Source organism: Globicephala melas, chromosome 15 (genome assembly GCF_963455315.2).
Source record: "Globicephala melas chromosome 15, mGloMel1.2, whole genome shotgun sequence".
Lineage (NCBI taxonomy): Eukaryota > Metazoa > Chordata > Mammalia > Artiodactyla > Delphinidae > Globicephala > Globicephala melas.
In genome coordinates this window covers 39056568-39080968 of record NC_083328.1, presented here as the reverse complement: position 1 = coordinate 39080968, position 24401 = coordinate 39056568, and the positions used below count along the sequence as shown (strand labels likewise).

The window sequence follows — 24401 nt, the reverse complement described above, 5'->3', positions numbered from 1 at the left end:
GTTGGGAGTGGGGACCCCCAGGAGTAGGATTGGAAGCGTCCACTTCCAGAATCCAGGTTAAAGCCTGGTGTCAGTGTGCTGGTTTCCCCACCGGTTGGGTTTGGATGTTTTAAAATAGTCGAGGGCTGTTTCCAGTCACCCTTGAAAGGAGCAGCTGGCCTCTGGGTGAATTTCTGTGTTGATGAGCTTTGGGTCTGAAGTCAGGTTGCTGCTTGATCAGCCAGAGGTGGTGGGAACCAGCTGCCACGTGGGCGCAGAGGCCTGGTTAACACAAAGCCCCTTGTGGCCCAGACATGCAACCTACGTGGTGTATTCCTTTGGAGAGGCCTCACGGCCCCTGCGTTTGTAGAAAACTAGCCCCAAGATGTGACCTCTCTTTTACCTGGGCCAGTAGGATTCATTCATTCATTCGTTCAAAAATTATTTCCTGAGCACCTATTAGGAATTCTCTGCTGGTCCAGTGGTTAAGGCTCCACGCTTCCACTGCCGAGCGCCCAGGTTCGATCCCTGGTCAGAAAACTAAGATCCCACGAGCCACGTGGTGCGGCCAAAAACAAAATAATAAAATAAAAAATAAAAATGATTTACTGAGCACCTATTATGTGCCAAGTGCTGAGGATTATAAAGGAGTTTCTTTTAGCAGTTTTTCTGAAACATGTGGAATATAATACAGGCCTGCTTTCTGCGTGGGTGGGCTGGAGGAACACCCCACCACAGCATTGAGCTAACACAATTCTTTTCACATGAACGTTAGAGGAAAGGATGGGAGCTTCTGGATGTGGACAGGAAGAAAAGTGGAAGCGACTCGATTTTTTCAGGTGGTTGAACGAGGGTGGGGGGAGTATTTTTTTCCATTTTGACTTCCTTTGTCATCTGTGTACTTAAAAAACTTCATGAACAGACATAGCTCTCCCGGCCCCCCACCACGCGCCACCAGTGAGGAACTGGGGACATTTAACTTTGAAGAGAGGACTTGGGGGAGCCGGCTGCCTCAGACACCCCAAGTGCCGTCCTAAGGCTTCACCACGCGTTGCTTCAGACCTGTAACTCCAGCATAAGCAGCCTCAGCAGCACCTGGGAACCTGTGAGAAATGCAGATTCTCATCCCCACCCCAGAACCAGATCCACCAGCAGGGGGGCCCGGAATCTGTGTTTTGACAAGCCCTCTAGGTGGTTCTGTTTCGGGCTCACATTTGAGAAACACTGCTTTCGCTTGGATCAGGACGTCTGGAGTGGGGCCCGAGGCTCTGCACTTCCAACGAGCTCCTAGGTGATGTGATGTGAGGTGGACTACACCGTAGTACCAGGTTGTACAAGGCAGCATCATGTGATGGGAGGGTGTGGGCTGGAGCAGGGCTTCCTCAGTCTCTACAGTTTTTAAAAGATGGGATTTGGGTGCAGCTGTACAACAAAACACCACGGTGCTCTTAAAAAGGAATGAGACCAAGCTGTAAGCACCAATATGGGAAAATCTCCAGGAATGTTTATTTATTTCTTGAAGTATAGTTGATTTACAATGTTGTGTTAATTTCTGTTGTACAGCAAAGTGATTCAGTTATATATATATATATATATATATATATACATTCTTTCTTTTGATATTCTTTTCCATTATGGTTTATCATAGGGTATTGAATATAGTTCTCTATGCTATACAGTAGGACCTTGTTTTTTACCCATCTTATATATAATAGCTTACATCTGCTGACCCCAACCTCCCACTCCATCCCTCCCCCAAGCCCCTCCCCCTTGGCAACCACTAGTCTGTTCTCTATGTCTGTGATTCTGTTTCTGTTTCATGGATAGGTTCATTTGTGTCATATTTTAGATTCCACATATAAGTGATATCATATGGTATTTGTCTTTCTCTGTCTGGCTTACTTCACTTCGTATGATAATCTCTAGGTCCATCCATGTTGCTGCAAATGGCATCATTCCATTCTTTTTTATGCCTGCGTGATATCCCATTGTATATATGCACCACATCTTCTTTACCCATTCATCTGTTGATGGACATTTAGGCTGCTTCCATGTCTTGGCTATTGTGAATAATTCTACTATGAACATAGGGGTACATGTATCTTTTTAAATTATAGTTTTGTCTGGATGTATGCCCAAGAGTGGGATTGCTGGGTAATTCTATTTTTCGTTTCCTGAGGAACCTCCATACTGTTCTCCACAGTGGCTGCACCAACTTACATTCCCACCAACAGTGCAGGAGGTTCCGTTTTCTCCACACCCTTTCTGGCATTTATTGTTTGTAGACTTTTAAATGATGGCCATTCTGGTCAGTGTGTTGCGGTGCACCAGGGATATTGTTAAGCGAGAAAAGTAGATTTTGAAAATATCTTTTGATAATAGCTTGCTTCCGTTAAAGCCAGGATAGTAAAATCATGATAAAACCCATTATTGCATAAATAAACTATTTAAGCATTTTAGAATGTGAATTTTAATACACCTGTTTTTCAATTTTTCACTATTCTTTCAGCAACTCGAACATTCTTGGGGAAAAAAAATTAACCATTAAAAAAACAAATACAAACGTCTACATGGGGATGCACATTTTCCCTTTCGCCTCAAGCTCCAACATGACTCCATGCAGCCCTGGTGGATCCTGTCCTTACTTAAATTTTTGATAACTTGTTCATCATGGATTTTTTTGTATGTATTTTAATTTTGAAAATATATATCTTGATTGATGTTTTCACATACTCTTAAATTTTGAGCCTAAAGCTTTGGGGATTACTGCGGGCAGTGGTCCTCCTGGCCTCTGGGCTCTGAGATGCTCTGAGAGCTGGCAGCCCACTCTGTTCCACAGACCCCGAGCACAGCATTCACCCTCTCTGGGCTTCCGTGCTCATGGGTCACTATATGCTTCCTTGAATCCCCCCCGACTTTAGAGCCTGAGATACACCTACTGAGGTCTCCTTACCTAAGTTCCCATCTCACCCTGTCGGGTGCCCACGGTGGGCATGGGCATGACTGTGGTTTGATTGGCTGAGCTCCCTGCTCATATGGTACCTGTGGCCTCCATCTGGAAGGCAGGCTCCACTCATAGTAGCTCACTTTTAAAGCCAGCAGGAGATCTAGGTTGGAAATGGTTTCCTAACTGTAGCCGACGCCATCAGTGTCCTGTGACCCCTGCCATTTCTGGGCACACCCGTCCATGTCGTGGCTGCCCACACCTGCAGCCCAGCCTGAGGATGTCCTTGCTGGAGGCCACTCTACCCCAAGGCAGGCTGTACATGCTGGGGAGAGAGAACCTGTCCCACCCAGGGTGCTCTCCGCGGTGCTACTGGAGCAGGCGAACAAAGACTCCAGCTCCCGAGGGCCAGGGTAACTCTGAGGTGTGTGTTCTGCTCTGTCCCGCACCTTGTCTGGCCATGTGGACTCTGGTTGCCCACAGTGGTGACTGGCTGGATGACCCCTCTCCCCCTTGTCATCATCATCTTCCCTCCCCTGCAGGTGGGGAGTCACCTCCCACTTTTCATGGGGTCACCGCTCCTGAGGGCAACCTCCCAAATAACTCCTTTTCCAGTGAAACCCAAACTAAAATGAAAACAAGGTTTACTCTGCCCACTTTGAAACCCAGACATTAAGGCAGGCAAGTGGTGGTGTTTTGCTGTGTGCATCCTTTTTTATTATGTTTGCTCTGTGGACAGTTTTGTCTCCTGCCTTAATCATTTTCCTCATGTTTCTCATCCTTGGTCATGATGATTTTTTTTTTTCCCTCAGCCCCTGGCAACGATTTTTCTATTGTTTCTGAGAGTTTGACTTTTCTGTATCTAAGTGACACCACGCACTATTCGTCTTTCTCTGTCTGGCTTATCTCACGGAACATAATGTCCTCAAGGTCCATCCATGTTGTTGCAAATGGTAGGATTTCCTCTTTCTCCTGGCTGGATAATAATCCATTGTAGATATACACCACACCTCTTTTATCCATCCATTTATTGGTGGACACTTAAGTTGTTTCCATGTCCTGGCTATTGTGAATAGTGCTACAGTGGACATGGCTGTGGAGATATCTCTCTGAGATCCTGTTTTTATTTCCTTTGGATAAGTACTCACAGTGGGATTGCTCGATCATATAGAAAGGTCTGTCTTTAAGTTTTCGAGGAACCTCCATACTGTTTGCCACAGTGGCTGCACCAATTTACATTCCCACCAACAGTGCACAAGGGTCCCCTTTTCTCCACACCCTCACCAGCATTTGTTACCTTTTGTCTATTTAATAATGGCCATTCTGACAGGTGTGAGGTGATCTCTCCTCTCTATGTGGTTGTGATTTGCATTTTTCTGATGATTGGTGATGGTGAACATCTCATGTGTCTGTCGGCCCTTTGTACGTCTTTGGAAAAATGCCTGTTCGGTTCCTCTGCCCGTTTTCGAATTGTGTTGTTGGTTTTTTGCCGTTGGGTGGTGCAGGATGACTTTTAATGGCTTCATAGTGGGAGGCTCTGGCTGGGCTGTGACCGACCGGTGCTGTGTCTGCCCCTCACCCTGCAGGCATTCGCCCCTACAAATGTGACGTCTGCCACAAAGCCTTCACCCAGCGTTGCTCCTTGGAATCCCACCTGAAGAAGATCCACGGGGTGCAGCAGCAGTATGCCTACAAGCAGCGCCGGGACAAGCTGTATGTCTGTGAAGACTGTGGCTACACGGGCCCCACCCAGGAGGACCTGTACCTGCATGTGAATGGTGCCCACCCGGGCAGCGCATTCCTCAAAAAGACATCCAAGAAACTGGCAGCCCTCTTGCAAAACAAGCTGACATCCACGCTCCAGGGCAATGCCAACCTGAGCGAGGAGGAGGAGAAGTAGGAGAGGGCGTGGATGCCAACGCTGCCACGTGTCCACAGATTCCCGGTCTTGAGGGCCCCCTGACCCACGGGCTCTTTCTAAGTCCAAGTGTTCCGTCCATCTCTCTGTCCTCTGGGAGCCTCGATGGGGGGCTCCATTCCAAGGCTGTCAGTGGTAACAGTGGCTTCAGGCCCCCGTAACCCGTATCCTCAGGAACACTGTCACATGAATGAAAGCTTCTGGATGGCTATGATCACCGTCTGGGGTTTGGGTTTTTTTTTTTTTTTTTTTTTTTTTAGGATTTTCACACATGGAGGCAGGGGTGTTCTTAAGAGACACCCCTTGGAGAGATTGATATGGTGCCTTGAAATAAAAGTACTTCCACTTGAAATGCTCCTCCAGCAGGGAAAATGAATCCTATTATTCTGAAAGAGTTAGCAGGAATTATTTTAATAAAGGAAACGTCCTGGTGACATTTTCCTGATCAGAATGAAACAGGAGAGCGTTGACCTGTAGCTCCCTGTCCAGGGCATATCGTGGGACCTTCGACTTCCGGTTATTTGTTTTGTACTAGTGGGTGGGTTTGAAGAAGGGCATCGTGAGCGTTGGGTAAAGGTAGACAGCTGGTGACAAGACAGCCCCACACGTGGCTGCCAGGCAGAGGCGCTGGGCTCAGCTTGGCAGGTGGCTCACAGATGTTCTTTGGGCCAGGGTGTTGCTGCAGAGATGCTCTGGCCTCCAGGACCGGGCCTGCTGGCTGAAGGCCATCCCCCCTCCGTGAGTCCAGCACCAGGGACATCGTGGACATCGCGGGGCCGAGGCTGGAGCATGAGGAGACCCTGGGGGCCCTCAATGCCCCTGCAGGGGGCGGGGTGGGGGGGAGGTGATGGCGGCGTCAGCATCTCCTTCCGGGCATGTGACTGCTGCGCGAGGTGACCTTTGGCCACCTGCACCTCCTCACGTGGGAGGTTAACAATAAAGCTGATGGGGGGGGGGCGAGTGTGTGAGGTGGTCTCCAGGGTCCTTCTGTGCCTGCAGGGGCTGGAGAAAGGACCTAGAACTCTCAGGAGCCCCTGTGGCCGGGAGGGATTGACTTATAGGAGGTGCGGATCAGCTGTGCCTGGGCGCTGCCGGGGCGGAGCGCGCAGGCTCATTTCCACTCTGAAAGTCAAGGAAGTCTTTCTTTGGGAACGTTTGGATGGTGAGGCCATTTTCTTTCTTATTTCCTCCCTCCCATTCGTTATCCTCCCTTGCTCCTCTCCTTCCCTACCCCCTTCCCTCCCACCTTCTCTCCCTACTTCTCCCCCCTGCCCCCTCCCCTGCCACCACTGTGGGCAGGGCCTCATGTCAGGATCCGGGCAGTTTAAATGGTACATCCCGTATAACTCAACGTTTCTTTGGTGAGTCAGCACTTTTCTTTCGGAAGGAAGGAAGGGAGAGAGGGAGGAAATAAACCCTCTTTCCGAGCACCTACGATGCACCGGGCACTGAACCAGGCACCCCTCGCTGCATGACGTCCTCTAGAGCACTCCTGGGGGGGTCAGCATCCCTGTGCCAGGTGGTGGGGGGCAGGGGAGGCAACCACAGAGGCCATCGGCCGGGCTGGCCGCTGGAGGAAGGGTCCTGGGCCCCTAAATCTGGTCAGAACTCCTTTTTCCCTCCCTCTCCCCACCCTCCCTTCAAAAAGGAAAGACAAGGCCTCAGGTCCAACGTTGGCTACACAAGAGGCAAACGTGAGACTAGGGCAGGCTTTGGGGGATCGTCACCCCCCGGCTTCTCTGAAGGTAAGACTCAGTGCTGCGGGCCAGCCTGAGGGGCCACCATGGGTCCTGCTCTGCTGCATCTGAAGGTCTGGGTGTTTGGGCCGAGGCTGCAGTGCCACATGGCCTAAATGGCCACGTTCGAGCATCAGCGGTGGCAGGGTTGCCCTTGGGACCCACAGTGGCATGTGGGGTGTGGTGGTTGCCCAGTGCAGCCTCAAGGGACACAGCCAGTGCTGAGGGCTCAGCCCTGGTCCAGTGGGCAAACTGGGTTGTGTCTCAGCAGTTGTTACAGGGGAGAGAGGCTAGAAGGTGGCTGATTTGCCTTCCTCAGTTACCTGGCATTCCTGTAAAGGAATATCTCAATGACTGGCTGGGCCAGCTGTCCTGTGGCCGGTTTTGCGTAGGGAATTGTGAACTAGCTGACGTGGTGTTCTCTTTAGGGTCAGATTTTTATTAAACAGAACTCTTCTGGTGGCACATGACAGAAACTCGGTTTAAAATGACTTTAACAGAAGAAAAGAATGTATTAGTTGTAATGTCTAGGGTTTTTCCAGCTTCAGGGGTGGCTGGATCTAGGTGCTTAAATCATATCCTTTATCTTTCTGTCTTTTATCCAGTTTTCCTCCAGGTGGCTTCTTTCTCAGGCAGATTCAAGTGGGGGCTGGATGTCCATCCACTGCTCTGGACATCTGTGCAGCAGCCCAGCAGAAGGGGGGTTTATCTTTTAGCCAAAGATCCTGGGCTGATGCTTCCTGTGTCTGACTGGCCCCGTCTGTCTCTTGTCATCACCTCTCCCCTCCAACCCTAGCCAATCACTGTGCTCTGCTGGCCCAGGCCTGAGCCGTGGGCTCCTGCCTCCTCCGAAGCAGGGCTGGAGAGAGCAGGCTGGCTACACCTCTGGCTTGGGAAAGTGCTTCCCCGGCAGAAAGCAGGGTGCAGTACCCAGGGAGGAAATGGAGGTTGGGTAGGTGTACCAGCTAAGACAAGGCACAGCTGCTGGAACAAAGATTCCCAGCATGTGGTATGGCTTAAAGGAGAGAGACGGGTGTTTCTTCCTCACCTAGCGGCTCTGGGTTGGCAGGTGGTTCTCCTCCATACAATCACTCAGGGACTGGGACGTCTTTTTTTTTTTTTAATAAATGTATTTATTTATTTATTTTTGGCTGCTTTGGGTCTTCGTTGCTGCACGCGGGCTCTCTCTAGTTGCGGTGAGCGGGGGCTACTCTTTGTTGCGGTGCACGGGCTTCTCATGGCGGTGGCTTCTCTTGTTGGGGAGCACAGGCTCTAGGCATGCGGGCTTCAGTAGTTGTGGCTCGTGGGCTCTAGAGTGCAGGCTCAGTAGTTGTGGCGCACGGGCTTAGTTGCTTCGCGGTATGTGGGATCTTCCTGAACCAGGGCTCGAACCCATGTGCCCTACGTTGGCAGGCAGATGCTTAACCACTGCGCCACCAGGGAAGTCCTGGAACCTCTTTCATCTGTTGCCCTGGGACCTTGTGAACATGTGCATGGTTGGAGCTGGGGTTCTGGTTTTCAGCCAGTAAGAGAATTGTTCTGGTTTGGTTTCCTTCAGAAGCTGCTTCTGAGTCAAGAGTTCAAGTTCAAGTTGCTGGCTTAGCAGGTGATCCCAGAAAGCAACAGATGGAGGGAGGTGGGGAAGTGGGACAGGAAAAGAAAGACAACGAATGCAAGGGCTGTAACCGGAGAAGTTACTGATGTGGGCAGTTGGAGCTTAATCCAAGAGGGGATTGCTGGGAGACTGTTCCCCCACAGGAGGGGCACAGCAAGCCATGGTCCACTAGCTCCCCATGCCTGGGGGTTTGGTTGAGGGTGCTGGCACTGGAGGCATTCATTTCTGGGCGCTTCCAGCCTGCCCTGTGCACTGGCCAGGCATGCTTCCCGTGCCAGGAAAAGCCCTCAGGCAGAGTTCAAGGGCTTGGCCATGAGCAATCTTATATACCAACCACATACAGCAGATGCTGAGGGGACGTGGGTGGGGCAGCCCTGGGTCTGGTACAGGTGTGGACGCGTCACACCCACCCTCTGAAGCTGCTGCCCGGACGTGGCACACAGGCCTTCCACTCACATTCCAGGGTGAGGATTTTGCCATGTTACCTGGCGGACAGAAAAATGCAGCTTCTCAGCCACAGGCTCTTGTATGCCAGAGCGGGGGATGGATTATGGGAGCAACTCGCGGTCTCTGGCGTGGCAGGCAAAGCCAGCTGACGACCACCCGAGCCTCTGACCCCCTCCTCCTCCCAACCCTGTCTGTTTGTCCTGCTCTCAGCCAGTTGTCAGAAAATCCAGCTACAGTGTCCAGGGTCATGATTTAGGGCACTGGTTCTCAGGTTGGCAGCCCTGGGACCTTTAGTCTGTAAGTGGTGAGGGTGGAGATGGATGAGCTGTTGTCAATATCTTCTGTCCCTCATTGGAAACCATCTACTAGCCTGTATGAAGTCCACCCGGCAACGTCTTTGCTTTTGGTTGGTGTTAGGTCAGCACCTAGTACGGAAACGGATTCTTGGGCTCATCAGAAGTGCCCCTGGTGCTTTGTTTCAGAGAGAGGGATCTGTTATCAACCTGTGTGCTCTATTTGGTTGATGTCTTAGGCTGGGTTCCTTGAAGCAGCCTGAGACAGGGAATCTAGGGTACGTGATTTAGTGGGGGAGGCTCTCAGGAGAAACCAATAAGGAAGTGAGGGATGCAAGTTACAACAGAGAGAAACCAGACAAGGCTGTGGGTTCCGCTGGAGTCTAGCCTCAGCCCGATCCCAGGGGGAGCTCTGGAGTGTGAGGTGCCATAGATTGTCCCACCGCGAGGCCAGGGGCCGGCCATTGACTTATCCCTGGGCAGGGGAGGGGGAAGGCAGGCCCACCGGCTGTTCAGCAGCCAGCCCTTTTGGAACCTGGGGGTGGTTCACGCGGAGGTTTCCAGGGTGAGGGAGGGAGAAATCACAGGAGTGGATTCTTAGGGGTGAAGGAGATTCGAGGTCCAATAGCTATACTTTGATAAGGGCCCTTTTTGGGAGCTAAAGGAGTGAATCACTTATTGCAAATTATGTGGTGTTTGGGGGGGGGAATAAAAAATGTTTTTAAACGTATGCAGAGAAGTGTCTTCCCCCCAGATTCGTTTCTCATCTGCCAAACCTCCTCTACTGTCATCATCAGCCGCTCTTAGCTTCTTGTGTACCTTTCTTGAGTTTCTTTACTCATATAGAAGCAAATAGGAATGTATGTATCCTTGTTCCCCACTGCTGTTTTTAAAATTAACGTATAGCGTTATGCATACTCTTTGGAACCTTGCATTTTTCTTTTTTGAATTTTATTTATTTTTTATTGAAGTATAGTTCATTTACAGTGTTGTGTTGCTTTCTGGTGTACAGCAAAGTGATTCAGTTATACATATATATTCTTTTTCATATTCTTTTCCATTACAGTTCATTAAAAGATATTGAATATAGTTCCCTGTGCTATACAATAGGACCTTGTTGTTTATCTATTTTATATATAGTAGTTTGTATCTGCTAATCCCAAGCTCCTAATTTATCCTTCTCCCCTCCATTTTTCTTTTAATAATACATCTAGTAGCTCTTTCCATAGTAGTACAAAAAAGTGATCTCATTCTTCTTTATAGCTATCTGTTATTGTATTGTATGGATGTACCATAACTTAATCTGTCTTCTACTGATGGACATTTATGTTGTTTCCAAAGTTTTGCTACTACGAAGAATGCTACAGTGAGTAACTCTCTACATTTGTGATTTCACATATGTGCAGACATATCTGTGGGATAAATTCCCAGAAATGCAATTGTTAGGGCTAAGGGTGGACCTGCCATAACATTGATCAATATGGCCCAATTGCCTAGCATGGAGACGTACCAATTTGATTAGCAGTCCCACCAACAAAGTGTGAGACGGCCCTTCTCCCCACCACCCTGCTGACCTTATATTGCCATGGTTTGGGATTTGGACCAATCTGATAGGGAGAAATAGTTTCTCAGTGAATTTTGTTTTACGTTTTTCTTATTCTGTGTGAAAGAGGTTACATAGCTTTTCACATGATTAAGGGCTGTTTGTAGTTCCTTTTCCTGGGAGCTGCCCGAATGCCCAGTTTTCTGTGGGGTGGTTGGTCTTTTTTTCTGCCCAACCTGTAGGAATTTGTTTGTTTTGAATATATCGGGAAGTTTTGTTCTTTGTGGTTGAAGTTGCTGGTTTTCTCCCAGATCGTTGTCATTTATTCTTCAATTTTGCTCATGCTGTTTTTTTTGTTTTGTTTTTTTGTTTTTGGGCCAAGCAGAAGTTTTGTGATGTTTATGTAGTTTGAATTGATCCATCTTTTTCATTTATGCCTGCTGGAGACCGAGTCATACTTAGAAAGGCCTTCCCACTCCAAGGTTGTACCGGAATCCTGTCATGCTTTTTTCTAGGACTTTAATGGTTTCATTTTATCACGTATAAATCTTTGATCCATTTGGACTATTTCCTGGCGTATAGTGGGAGGTATGGATCCAACTTTATCATTTTCCAGATGGCTGACAAGAGATATTTTTTAACAGGGAGCTGGTCCAAAACACACCAGAAAACACTGTCTTCAGGAAAAGGTCTTATGCCTCAGCAGAAGGTATTGCAAATTATAGTGAGGAGCAGTTTTCTTTAATTAGCAGAGATTCATTTGTTCAGCGAGTATTAACTGAGTGCCCACTGTGTGTTCGGTACTTTTCTAAATACTGAGGCTGGAAGAAATGGACCCAAGTCCTTGCTCTCCGGGTGCGCCCATTCTACTGGGGGGAGACAGATAAGAAATAAGCAAATATGGACTGTGTTATTTTGTTTGTTTTCTGGTTTTTTTGGTTTTTTTGGCTGCACTGTGCAGCTTGTGGGATCTTAGTTCCCCGACCAGGGGTTGAATCCAGGCCCAGGGCAGTGAAAGCACCAAGTCCTAACCACTGGACAGCCAGGGAATTCCCCTATGTTAACTAGTATAGAAAAAATAAAATTTGGTGTTCCAGTTACTATGGCTATAAAAGCTGTGTCAAAACTTCGGGGCTCTCTGGGGCAGGCATTGGGACGGGGTACAGCACAGGGGCAGAGGGGGTGGCTCTCCTCTGCTCCAGGGTGTCTGGGCCCGTGGACTGTCTGAGGGCTTGTTCACTCGTGCATCTGGGGGCCGATGCTGGCTGTCACCTGGGGTCTGGATTCCCCTCGCTGTGGGCCTCTCCTTACAGGGTCTCTCTGTGGGTTTCCTCCAACGTGGTGGGTTCCCAGGGGCGTGTTCTGAAGCTTCTGGAGTCCTGCTGGGTCACTTCTGCCGCATTTTATGTCAGAAGCGAGTCCCTAAGGCTGGTTCACATTGAGGGGAGGGAAATGAGTCTCCCTTTTGATGGGAGGAGTGGTTCTAGAAGAGCTTATGGGAACCATCCACGTTGCTACGGCCCTTTTTAGAAAATGGAACCTGCCACCTACAGCAAGGAGGCTGGGACCAGGATGGACAGGTGATGTTGGTGGGGAGTGTTGGTGTTTTGTTTTTGGGGGGCAGGGACGTGTGGCCTGGAAGAAGTGAGGACAGAGGGAAGAGCAAAGGCCGACCGAGGCCGGGAAGCAGGAGCGCGTGCGGCCTGCCTGAGAGCAGGGGGTGAGGAGAGCTGGGGCGAGTGTTGACAGGTCAGGGAGGTTGGGGGCAGCAGGCGGCCACTGCAGGTGGTCTGAAGACATCAGCTTTTCTTCTGAATGAATCAGGAAACCATTGAGAGCTTTGAGCTGAAGAGTAACAAGATCTCACTTAGGTTTGAGCGGACTGACTGTGGCTGCTGTGGGAACAGATTTGGAGGTGGGAGGCCTGGGTGGAGGTGGGGAGGCCAGCTAGGAGGCCACTGCAGAAATAAAGGCAGGACACAAGGAATGTTTGGACCAGGGTGATGGTGGAGGAGGTGGCAGGAACGTCCAGATGCCGGATATGTTTTTTGTGTGTTTGTTTTTTGTTTTTTTTTTGGCGGTGCGTGGGCCTCTCACTGTCGTGGCCTTTCCCGTTGCGGAGCACAGGCTCCGGATGCACAAGCTCAGCGGCCATGGCTCACGGGCCCAGCCGCTCCGCGGCATGTGGGATCTTCCCAGACCGGGGCACGAACCCGTGTCCCCTGCATCGGCAGGCGGACTCTCAACCACTGCGCCACCAGGGAAGCCCCGGATGTGTTTTTGAAAGTAGTGCTAACGGGGTTTGTTGATGAGCTGGACGTGGGTTATCGACAGACCATACAGCTTTCTTTGTCTGGGGCAGTTTCAGTGTATATATGAACGACACGATCATCACCCTGGTGTTGAGAAAGAGAGGAGTCAAGGATGGCTCCAGAGTTTTTGTGCAGGCGTCGCAGTGCCACTTACTGAGGTGGCGCCGACCAAGCATGAGGAGCTGGGTTGGGGAGGGGTGGGGTCAGGAGTTCCGGTTTTTGAGCTTTTCAAGTTGCTGATGAGACATCCACGTTGCCTGGGAAGGTGGGAGCTCCCTCCTGAGGTCGGAGGTGGAGATGCGAACCTGAGCCTCGCTGGAGCAGAGAGCGAGAAGCCACAAGGCTGGATGCTGTCCTTCCAGCGAAGAGAAGCACCGCGGGCACGTGGGCACGCCGGCGTGGAGGTTAGGGAGTGAAGGGGGGACCCAGTGATGGGGACTAAAAAGGAGCTGTCATCGGACAGGAGGGACGCGGTGGAGGCAATGGGGCGGGTGCACCTTCACGGGTGTTTTCCGTCACCGGTGGGCACCTGCTCATCCCTTTGAACGAAAATCTTTCTCAGTTGTGTGTATTTCCTCATCTTCAACGAAGGACTGTGAACACAATCCGATCTGTTACGAGTGACCTGGTCACTTTATAAACGTCGCTTGCGGTCACACCGTTTGTGTGCAAGCCTTGGCGAGGCGCCGTGGCCCACCGGCTGCTTGTTCCCGCGCCCTGCAGCCCAGGCCGTCCCATCTGCCGCTGCACGAAGCATCTGCCCTCCCCCGGCCGTCACTTTCTCCTTGTCCTCTCACCGTGCCTCCTGCTTTCATCCAGGACTTGTCTGATGACCGGCTCGCTGGGCACCCTGGAATCACAGGTGACGCGGGGGCTGTCCTGTGACCTTTGGTCCCTGTTTAGGCTGCTTTCCTTACCTCTGCATTTTCCCTGGATAATTGCTTCCTGGAAGGTGACTTTTGGATAAGCGGAGTGAACTGTAAAAGTTATTCTGATTCACCTGGTTATACAGCAGCAACTAACACAACAGTGTAAAGCAATTATACCTCAATAACGATGTTAAAAAAAAGTTATTCTGCTGCCAACTTAATTATGTTGTTCACTGTTTACTAGGCAGCCCCACCCCACATGTCTCAAATGTCGTGTTAGACCCGGGGTCGGGGACTGCAGGGAGTGACCCATTAGTTCACTCGTACAAGTATTAGTCGTGGGCCTACAGACAAAGCAGGCAAAAAACCCTGCCTGTCTGTTTACAGTACATTTTGATTTACAGAAGGTAGGACATAGATAAATTAGTGAAACATGGAGCGTGTAGGGGGCGCTCAGTGCTGTGGAGTCACACAGCAGAGAAGGTGCCTGCGAGAGCCGGGTGCTGGGGGGCTGTGGGTGAAACAGGTGGTCCTGGGCCTTGGTGGGAAGGTGACGGGGAGTCTGCACCCAAAAGCTTGGGATCCAGTAGCATTGAGATCACATGACTGTTGTGGGTCACGGCATGTCTGGTGCTTCCCGTCACGCCGAGGTCAACTCCCTGCTCCGCTTCTGTGGCCCGCAGGCCTCCCCCTGACCCCGTGGCCCAGCGCTCAGCTCCAGCCTCGGTGACTCTGCTTTCCTCTCACACCCCAGGCACAGTCCTGCCTCAGGACATTTGCACGCCCTTGACTGCAACATGTCTCTCGCCTTCACTTTATTCTGGTCTCTGCTCGAATGTTGCACAATCGATGAGGCCTTCTGGGTGGCCGGCCCCCAGTGCTCTGCCCCCTGTGCAGCCCCCTCCCACGCCGAATCTGTGTTGGCCCTGTGACACTAACCAACACTGCGTGTCAGACGTGATGCTGTGCTACTCCAGGCCTAAGCCTAAAGATGGCCTGGCAGCTTCTGCTTTTGAATTTGGGGAGCCTTGAGATGCCACGTAAGAAGTCCGACTACCCTGCTGGAAAGGCTGTGGGAAAGGCCACATGGACAGGCCACCCAGAGAGGGAACAGCCCTGAGACTGCATGGAGAGAGGGGCCCAGTTCTCCTAACATCCCAGCAGAGCCCTGGCTTCTCGCCATCCTGCCAGGACACAGATGTGTGAATGAATCACCCTGGTCGTTCCCACCCAGGGAAGCCTCAGATGACTGTAGCCCCAGCGAAACTCCACGGGGTGGGGGTGGGGAGGGGGCAGAAGAACCACCCAGCTGAGCCTAGTCAGTCCACAGAATCTTTTTTTTTTTTTAACATCTTTATTGGGGTATAATTGCTTTACAATGGTGTGTTAGTTTCTGCTTTATAACAAAGTGAATCAGTTATACATATACATATGTTCCCATATCTCTTCCCTCTTGCGTCTCCCTCCCTCCCACCCTCCCTATCCCACCCCTCCAGGTGGTCACAAAGGACCGAGCTGATATCCCTGAGGCCACAGAATCTTGAATGATAATAAATTGATTGTTTTCATCACTTAGTTTTGATAAGGCTGCAAATAACTGGAACCCTGCCCCTGGCCACCCACTCAAATTGCAGCCTCTGTCTCTATTTCCTTTCTTCTGCATTATTTTTCTTCACAGCCCTTAAATTTCCTGACATTTATACATGCATCTGTTTACTATCCATCTCTCCCACTGCCCTGCAATCTCCATGAGGTGGGAATTTGTTCGTTCTGCTCACGGCTTTATCCCTGGAGCTGAGGACAGTGGCTGGTTCATAACAAGCCCTCCATACATACTTACTGAATGGATGAGTGGATTACTATCCCCTCTTCTGAGATCAAAATGGCCTTGGTTTTAGAATGACCCTTTTCCTCTAAGAAAAAAAATCCAATCCCCAGCTCATAAGGGCACACGCTGTTCTGTGAGTACCTCCTGTAACTGACCTTAGGCATGAGAATCTGCACATTTTTATTGAACTCCTGCTACATGGAAGACTGCTTGGAAAGCTAACAGATAAACATTTAAAAATAAAACAGCAACTTTAAACGAATCCAGTTGCGTGTTTGGAGAATCCCCTGTGTTCCCAAAGAGGGGGCAAGAAGCAGTAGGTGATGGGAAGCCAGCCAGAGGAAGGGGCGGAGGTACCAGGCACCAGGTACCAGGTAGGAGATGCATGGAGGGCTGCTCATGCCTCGCAGGGCCCGCCCTGCACACCCCGCCACGGAATAATCCCCCGGAGAGGCCTCTCGGGCCCTAGAGTCCGGCCTCCTCTGCAGAGGGCCCGAGTCCTGCGGCTGCCACCACGGTCCACACAGTTGCTATTTCGGGTCTCTCCTTGGTTCCATCCGCCTGACGTTTTCTCATCGGATTCCAAGCCCAGTGCACCATTTTAGCTGACGTGGGGGAGTGTTTCGTGGGGACAGCAGATGGATGGGATGACAGCTAGCAGGCTGGTGAGGACAGCTGGGAAGTGCTTCTCCTGTGCCCGAGCTGTTGGCTGTGCACGTGCCCATTGGAGTCTGGACGTGCCTTGGGAGCAGCAGCCTGTGCTGGGGACGCCGTGCGAGCTGCCTCCATGTCCCGTGCTGCTAGGCATGCTCCATTCATCCAGTCGACCAGATAACTTACGGACTGAGCCAGCAGCACGCCTGAGACAGTGGCTTATTTGCCCCCAGGAAGTGTGAGGTGGTTGTGGGGAAGTGAAACATAAGAAAGCCCGGGGTTAACGGGGAGCAGGTTACCGCTGTGGGCAACCGGGCCTCAGCCCCACTGCGGGACTCAGGGCACCCCAAGGGGTGGGGAAGCTGGGCTCTTCACCCACCACCTCCTATGCTCCACTGGCTGAGGGTGGACCCCCGGGCGTTACCCTCGTGGAATTCGGTCTGCCTGCAGCCCAACGAAACCTCCAGGCAGAAGTTCTCAGGTTCTTACTAAGATGCCTTAGTCAGCTTGGGCTGGTACAACAAAGTACCATAAATAGGGTAGCTTAGAAACAACAGAGATGTATTTCTCACAGTTCTGGAGGCTGCAAGTCCAAGATCAGCGTGGTAGCATGGTTGGGTTCTAGTGAGGGTCCTTTTCCGGGTTGTAGACAAATGCTCGCCAAATTCTCGTGTCCTCACATGGCAGGAAGAAAGCAAGCCAGCTCTTCTTCCTGTAAGGCCACTAATTCCATCATGAGGGCTCCACCCTCATGACCTAATCACCTGCCAAAGGCCCCACTTCCAAACAACATCGCTTTGGGATTGAGGCTTCAACATACGAGTTTGAGGGGACACGGCCCACTGCACCGTGGTTTCGAACAGCGAGCGCTGAGGGGACGCGGACAGGGTGAGGCGGGGTTTGCTACACCGACCAGCACTGCCTGCGCGTCCGCTGCGGGTGAGGTGTGGTGCCAGACCTGGGGGTAGAAGAAACACAAACCGTCTAGTGGGGGCAGTGGCTGTATGAGCAGATGAGGTGGACACTAACGCAGAGGCCTGGCTCAGACGCCACGGGAGGCAGACCACACTGAGGGCAGCGGGGAGCTTCGCAGGGCCGGGGACGTGAGCCACCTCTTGACAGCCGCATGAAGTTCAGGATCATGTGCGCGTGGTCAGCCGCTCACAGCGTCTCTGCCTCACGTGGCGGCTGCCTTCTGTGAGGCTGGACGGCTGGGATACTTGCTCCCCCAGGCATTCAGCAAAGGGGGCTGGGCTCAGGCAGCCCCACATCCCAGGGTGACACCTTTGGTGCCAGGTGGGGAGGGACAGCAGCCCAGTGGCCCTGGTGACCAATCAGAGGGTCCTGGCATTGGAAGTGGTTGGAGAGGCCCCTGGCCCTGCTCCTTGCCCAAGTCGTGTCTGGCTAGCTCCTTGCTTTTAAGACCACACGGGTGGGGAGTGTGCCCACGCTTTGTCACCTGTGCCAGTGATTAAGGAGCAGACCATCCCTTCCTTGCGCCCACTTCTTCATGCCTGGCCTCAGGGAATATCCTTATGACCTGCTCTGTTTACACAGTAGCTTACAGATTAAGAAGCAAAGTGACATACATGCTCATGATTGGTTCTTACAGCCACTCTGTAAGGCAGGTAAGAAGTTATTAGCTTTGGGAAACCAAGGTTTCCCAAATGCCAACGGATGGGCCCGAGGTGACGTAGCCAGGACGTGGCAGGTCCAGGAGGCACACCCGGGTCCTTGTCCCATGTGTCTCCCTCGTTTTAGAGCCCCCCAGAGGCCCAAGGGCTGTCACGAGGGTGGGAGGGGGCTAAACAGGCCATTCTCTCCCTCTGGTCTCTGGTCCGGCCTCAGCATTTCCCAGATGGCTTGAGACCATATTGTGTGCTGCCCATGTGCTGCTCTAAATAACACGAGCACGCAGTGAAAAAGGCCTCTTTTCTCTCCGTATTGAGAAGAAAACCGCTGTAGGCTGTACCTTTTGGCCCTTCTTTTGCTCGAATACCCTCTTTAACCAAGAGAAAGCAGGCCTCAGATTTGGCCTTCGGAAAGCAAGGGAACTGAGTTAGAATGAATAGCACTGTTTTGTTTTTCTTGTATTTATTATACAGCTGCCTTCTGTTTACAGCAAGTCATAGCTGTTTTTCAAGGTGGTAGTGAGATACAGTTTGCTTTTGAAATAAATTTCTTTAAATAAGAAGAGTGAACCTGTTGAAAGAAAAACATCGTGTAAATAATTGTCTAAGTGGGGACCTCCCTGGTGGCACAGTGGTTAAGAGTCCGCCTGCCAATGCAGGGGACACGGGTTCGAGCCCTGGCCCTGAAAGATCCCACATGCTGCGGAGCAACTAAGCCTGTGCACCGCAATGAAGAGTAGCCCCCGCTCCCTGGTGGCACAGTGGTTAAGAGTCCGCCTGCCAATGCAGGGGACACGGGTTCGAGCCCTGGCCCTGAAAGATCCCACATGCTGCGGAGCAACTAAGCCTGTGTACCGCAATGAAGAGTAGCCCCCGCTCGCTGCAACTAGAGAAAGGCCGCGCACAGCGCCAAAGACCCAACGCAGCCAAAGATAAATAAATACAATAAATAAATTTATTTTAAAAAAATTGTCTAATGGCCCTCTCATATGGTAAAAGACCTGGTGGTGGCACAGGAGTGACTGAAGTTTAGGAAATACTCGTATCCAATAGAGATTAAACATCTTCATTATTCATAACAATAAAACAGCTACTACTGAGTATCAGTTATATGCCAGGGACTTTAAATTTGTTATTTCTAATCTTTATAAAAACCCTATGAAGTAGTTATTTTTTAGAATAATCTTTTACTTTTCTTTTTTTAATTTATTTTATTTTTTGGCTGCATTGGGTCTTTGTTGCTGAGCGTGGGCTTTTTCTAGTTGCAGCAAGTGGGGGCTACTCTTCGTTGCAGTGCGCAGGCTTCTCATTGTGGTGGCTTCTCTTGTTGCAGAGCACGGGCTCTAGGCACGCGGGCTTCAGTAGTTGTGGCGTGTGGGCTCAGTAGTTGTGGAGCGTGGGCTCTAGAGTGCGTGTGGGCTCAGTAGTTGTGGCACACAGGCTTCATTGCTCCGCAGCATGTGGGATCTTCCCAGACCAGGGATCGAACCCATGTTCCTTGCATTGGCAGGTGGATTCTTAACCACTGGACCACCAGGGAAGTCCTAGACTTTGTTTTCTATTTTTAACTTTCACTATCCCATTCATTTAGTGACAGTACTGACTTAAAGACATGTTATATGACATTTCAGCAACACTGCTTTTTTGACACCCTTATCTTCCGTGGAACATTTTTGTACAGATCCATTAACAGGTATCTCTGTCTTTGATGAACAGTATCTAACATTTTCGTGCACTCATCTTCCTCAGCTGTGATCTTAGAACTCTTCACAGCAGACAGTCCAAGACCCTGGCTTGGAAGGACGTTTCACTGGGGCTCAGATCAGCCCTCGGAGGCAGTTTGCGGGCACAGCCCTGACGCCCACCTGCTCCTGAGCCTCCTCCCCTGGAGGATGAGGGTCGCTCAAGGAAAGCCTGCCCGGCTGGAGCCACAGAATCCTGCCACTTTATAAACAGCCTCGTTCCTAATCTACCTCCCTGCTCCTTTCTGAGCCAGCGACCCAGTCCACTGGCTGGAAGATTCTGTCCAGAACTGTGCAGACGGGTCTCCATGCCGATGCACCAGGAAAAGTGAGGACAGAATCACAAGCTCCCTCAAAAGGGGAGAAGAGAAGAACTCTCACGCAGTTGCTTCAATTCATACCAGCTGTGAGTGACTAAAATGCCCAGTTTATCCCGAGGTATACGTGGGTCCACTCACATTTGGCTCTAGGCCCCTAACTGCAGTCCACTTCTCCCACCACTAGATGGCAATCCCGTTTTTTAAAATTAATTAATTAATTTATGTATTTATTTTTGGCTGCGTTGGGTCTTCGCTGCTGCGTGCAGGCCTTCTTTAATTGCGTCCAGCGGGGGCTGCTCTTCGTTGCGGTGCGCGGGCTTCTCATTGCAGTGGCTTCTCGTTGCAGAGCACGGGCTCCAGGTGTGCAGGCTTCAGTAGTTGTGGCACGCAGGCTCAGTAGTTGTGGTACACGGGCTTAGTTGCTCCGCAGCATGTGGGATCTTCCCGGACCAGGGCTCGAACCCGTGTCTCCTGCATTGGCAGGCGGGTTCTTAACCACTGCGCCACCAGGGAAGCCCGGCAATCGTGTTTTGTTTTGTTTTGTTTTGTTTTTGTTTTTGCGGTACGCGGGCCTCTCACTGTTGTGGCCTCTCCCGTTGCGGAGCGCAGGCTCCGGACGCGCAGGCTCAGCAGTCATGGCTCACGGGCCTAGCCGCTCCATGGCATGTGGGATCTTCCCGGAGCGGGGCACGAACCTGTGTCCCCTGCATCGGCAGGCGGACTCCCAACCACTGCGCCACCAGGGAAGCCCATCAGCAATCGTGTTTTAAAGCAGATTTTATTCAAGCAATAACACTGTTGAAGTTAAAAAGTAAAAAATAACTGTTTTCACCCCATTATGTTGGAATAAGTCTTAAACCCTTTTGTGAGTGAAGATGAGGGAAAGCAGGACGTTTCAGCAGCCACTGGTGGGCGCGTGAGCTGACATCGCAGTTGTCCGGGGACTGGGCAGTGATGCTCACGCCCTGCACGTCCTGGGACCCGGCAGACATGGCAGGTCTCACCCTTGATAAGGACGAGGATGGCCAACATGTACTGTGTTCCTGCTGTGTGCCAGGCACGAAGCCTCATTTAATCCCCACAACTCTAAGAAGTACTATTATTTCCTCTCAATTTACAAATGAGGAAGTCAGCCGCAGAAAGGTCAGGTAACTCGCCCAAGGTCACAGAGCTCGCCAAGTGGCAGAGCCACAATCCACACCCTGCTTCCCCTGCGCTGCACACGGCTCGTGTTCCAGGAAACAGGTACACCTGGGGGTGCTCACTGAAGCACTGTCTGCAGCAGAGAAACACTGTTGGTCTAACAGCCCACGGGCGAGACTGTAAAGCACAAGGGGACAAGGCAGGGCGCTTGGGAGCCGTGCGCTAGATTTAGTGGTGGTCAACCTGGATGATCTCAGAGACTGATGTTGAGACAGCAGTAAAAACCAAACACAGAAATTAGAACTGTGTTATTCATGACAACCAGCACAGGTATAAGTAGTAAGACTATAAAAGGATACGCTCAAAATAGTGCACCCCGTTTATGATGGTGTTTGTCTCAGGGGAGAGGCAAGTGGGATTAGGGAAAATAGCTTTTATCTGTAGTGTCTATTATCTTTTTTCTCTCTCTCTTCCTCCCTCCCTCTTGAGCAAAAAGGAAAAAACTCAAACCCTACTCTAACTCAGAAAAGCATTTTATGATTGATCTTCACAAACACATTTCTTTTTTAAAATATTTATTTGGCTGCGCCGCGTCTTAACTGCGGCATGCAGGATCTTAGTTGCGGCATGCAGGATCTTAGTTGTGGCATGCAGGATCTTAGTTAAGGCATGTGGGATCTAGTTCCTCGACCAGGGATTTAACCCGGGCCCCCTGCACTGGGAGCGTGGAGTCTTACTCACTGGACCGCAGGGAAGTCCCCACGAACGCAATTCTTACACCTGACAGCTGTGACTGTCAAGGCAACAGGTGAGCCTTTGCTCAGGCAGGGTATCTCCCCAGAGATTCCCCCAGGCTCCCTCCTGGGGTGTAAATAGCTCATGAGTTCAGCAGGTTAGAACTCCAGCCACAGCACATCTTTGTTAACCTGGAAAAGAAGGATGGAGGGAAAGGAAGGGAGCCCGGGAGAGTCAGTTCTGCCTTTTACTTAGTAATTGGTTTGCTTTAAGACAGTGCTTCTCTTTAGGACACCAGCTCCAAACAACTGAGGTGTTTCTTTAAACATAAAAGTTCCAACTGTTCCCTTGCTTCGCTTTTTGTGTGTAGGAGGAGGGTAGGGTAGGTTAAATCAAATGTTTAATTGCTCAGGTGGAAAGGTCAGTGATTAAAACAAATTTCCCCCCTCCAAGTTCTTCTAAAGCTGTAGGCAAATTGGTTACCTAGAAACACAACGACTTATGACTAACCGGCCTCCTGTATTGACCAGGGTCAACACATATGAAACCATAGGTCATTCGTTGACAGGTTTCCCTAGAACTCTGAAAGGTTTATAGAGGTTAATGTTCCAAGATTAACGGGGGCTAATGGCTCTGAGCAAGAAGCCAGGTCTGAGGGGAAAAAAATCGAAAACTGGTTTTTAGTGCCAGCATGGAGCTTTTGCCAGCTGCCAAATGCATTAATAAGAATGTGTAGGGAATTCTCTGGTGGTCCAGTGGTTAGGACTTTGCACTTTCACTGCCGGGGCCTGGGTTCAATCCCTAGTCGGGGAACTAAGATCCCACAAGCCACACAGCCGGGGGGTGGAGGGGGCGGGGAAGAAGTGTAGAATTGCAGAGGAAAGGTGGAATAGGTTGGCGTGCAGATTAGCTTTGACTCTAACGGATTGGGATTGCCTCAAAGCTCAGGACGGTACGGCTCTGTTCTGCACTTCTGTGAGGAGGCCTCCTCAGAAGAGCAATCTCTACTTCCTTTCACAAATACTTTAATTATCCTGTTGCAAATCCTGTTTCCCTTCCCTGGAGTTTAACATGCCACATCGCTTAAGGGAACAAGTGGTTCCAAATATTAGGAACACCCACGGTAGTTCTGGAAGAGCTGTGACTCCGTGAGAAACTTCCTCTTCTGCCGTAGTAGTGAGACAAGCTCTTTTCAGTTGACCTCCCCGGCTCAGGGGACTGAGAGCCTCCTTCACTGGTGAGCCCGAGGCGTGTGGCGGATGCAGGGAGGAACCGGTGCAGTTCCGGGGGCCTTAACTGTTTTCACTCTCACCACGCCTTCCCGGTTGGACTGAGGGTCTTTCATGGAACAATTCGTGCCACCTCAGCTTGGGAGACTTGGGACAGAGTAACAGGTCTGAGGTGTGTTGATCTTAAGCCGAGAGAACCTGCTGGGTCTGGGCTCCCCACCTCTAGGGTGAGGCTTGGTGGAGCAGTGGCCACACCTGCTGGGACAACTCCGAATGCTCTCACTTGGTTTCTGACTTTGGAAATTACAGGTTACAGGAATATACGCTGCTTGAAAAATATGTGACGTGTGTGGAGTCAACACCAGGTCTCCCTCAATCCTCCCCCCTCCTACCCGAAGCTTACTTTCTGTGTGAGGTGACCATGGTCAAGGGCACCTCCTTCGTGTGTGCATGTACATACAACATGCCCCAGAGGTACTGGGTCAATGGTAAAATTCTGAATTTAGAAACAAAATCTAAACAATTCTAGGTTTGTGAAATCACTCTATAAATGCACAAATTTAAATAAAAAGCAAAACCAAAAGCCTCATTCCTTAATCACATCTTGTATTTTATTTCTTATAATTAATGGCTAATGAAGGAAAAAAGTGTTTGTAGCATCCTACTATTTTAAGACAGCAACTGTAACTTAAATGCTAATCTACTCCATAAAACAGGGAGCCTTCCCCCAGGGCTGTAGTGGGCGTTTATTAAGTCTCCCGAACCCAGGGGCAACTAGTCAGTTTTATTACTTACCAAACATAGGAAAAAATTACATGTTATTATTGTTTCCCATAGCTGGAAAATTCCACAAACAATACATTTTCTCCATGTACACAATCCCTTGACTCAAACCAGAAGCTAGCTACCAAAATACCTACAATTACGATTCTCAGACTAGAGCCTGGCTGCTTCTGAGGGTTATCTGGTGGGATGCCAAGGGGCACTGCCCACAATAAGGTGAGTGCGCTCCATCTGTCCAGAGAGCAATGTCTACTTGAGGCTAAGGAATCATGTTTATTTTTCAAAAATGTCAAATGGAAGCTTTTTCCCCCAAATGAAATACAGGGAACCACATACATAAAACAAGTTTTAGGAGCCGGCACTGGCAGCAGTGGTTGGCTGATAGCAATTCTCACTGCACACATACCCTGGGGTGCGCACAGCCCCCCCCCCGGGGTACCCAGGGGAAATGCTCGGCACACCAAGCCTCACCGCCCTGAATCTCTCAGTTCAAAGACTGGGCGCCCTGCCTGGGACACAGAAAGGTCTATGGGGGTCCAAGAGCCACCAACACTGTGCCAGTGTTGCTTGCCTTTTTTTCGGGTAAATGCTAGTCAGAGGTAGCAGAGCTGGTCTTTTATGTGCTTAAGTCCAGCTCTTTAAATTTAACTTTTCTGGCTTTGCCTTTTTGGTTGCAATAA

General features: G+C 50.5%; 1 protein-coding gene across 4 annotated transcripts in view; it reads left to right on the top strand.

Moving 5' to 3' along the window:
* Positions 1-18387, top strand: part of OVOL2 (ovo like zinc finger 2) — a 41683-nt gene extending 23296 nt beyond the window's left edge. For 3 of the 4 annotated variants that reach the window (XM_060284100.2, XM_030872417.2, XM_060284098.1), the window contains one exon: positions 4510-18387. In XM_060284100.2, the coding sequence (XP_060140083.1) occupies positions 4510-4823 (314 nt within the window). In that variant the 3' untranslated portion in view covers positions 4824-18387. The remainder of the gene's footprint in view (positions 1-4509) is intronic. The other variant, XR_009558878.1, reaches the window with a different exon arrangement.
* The last annotated feature ends 6014 nt before the right edge of the window (positions 18388-24401 follow it).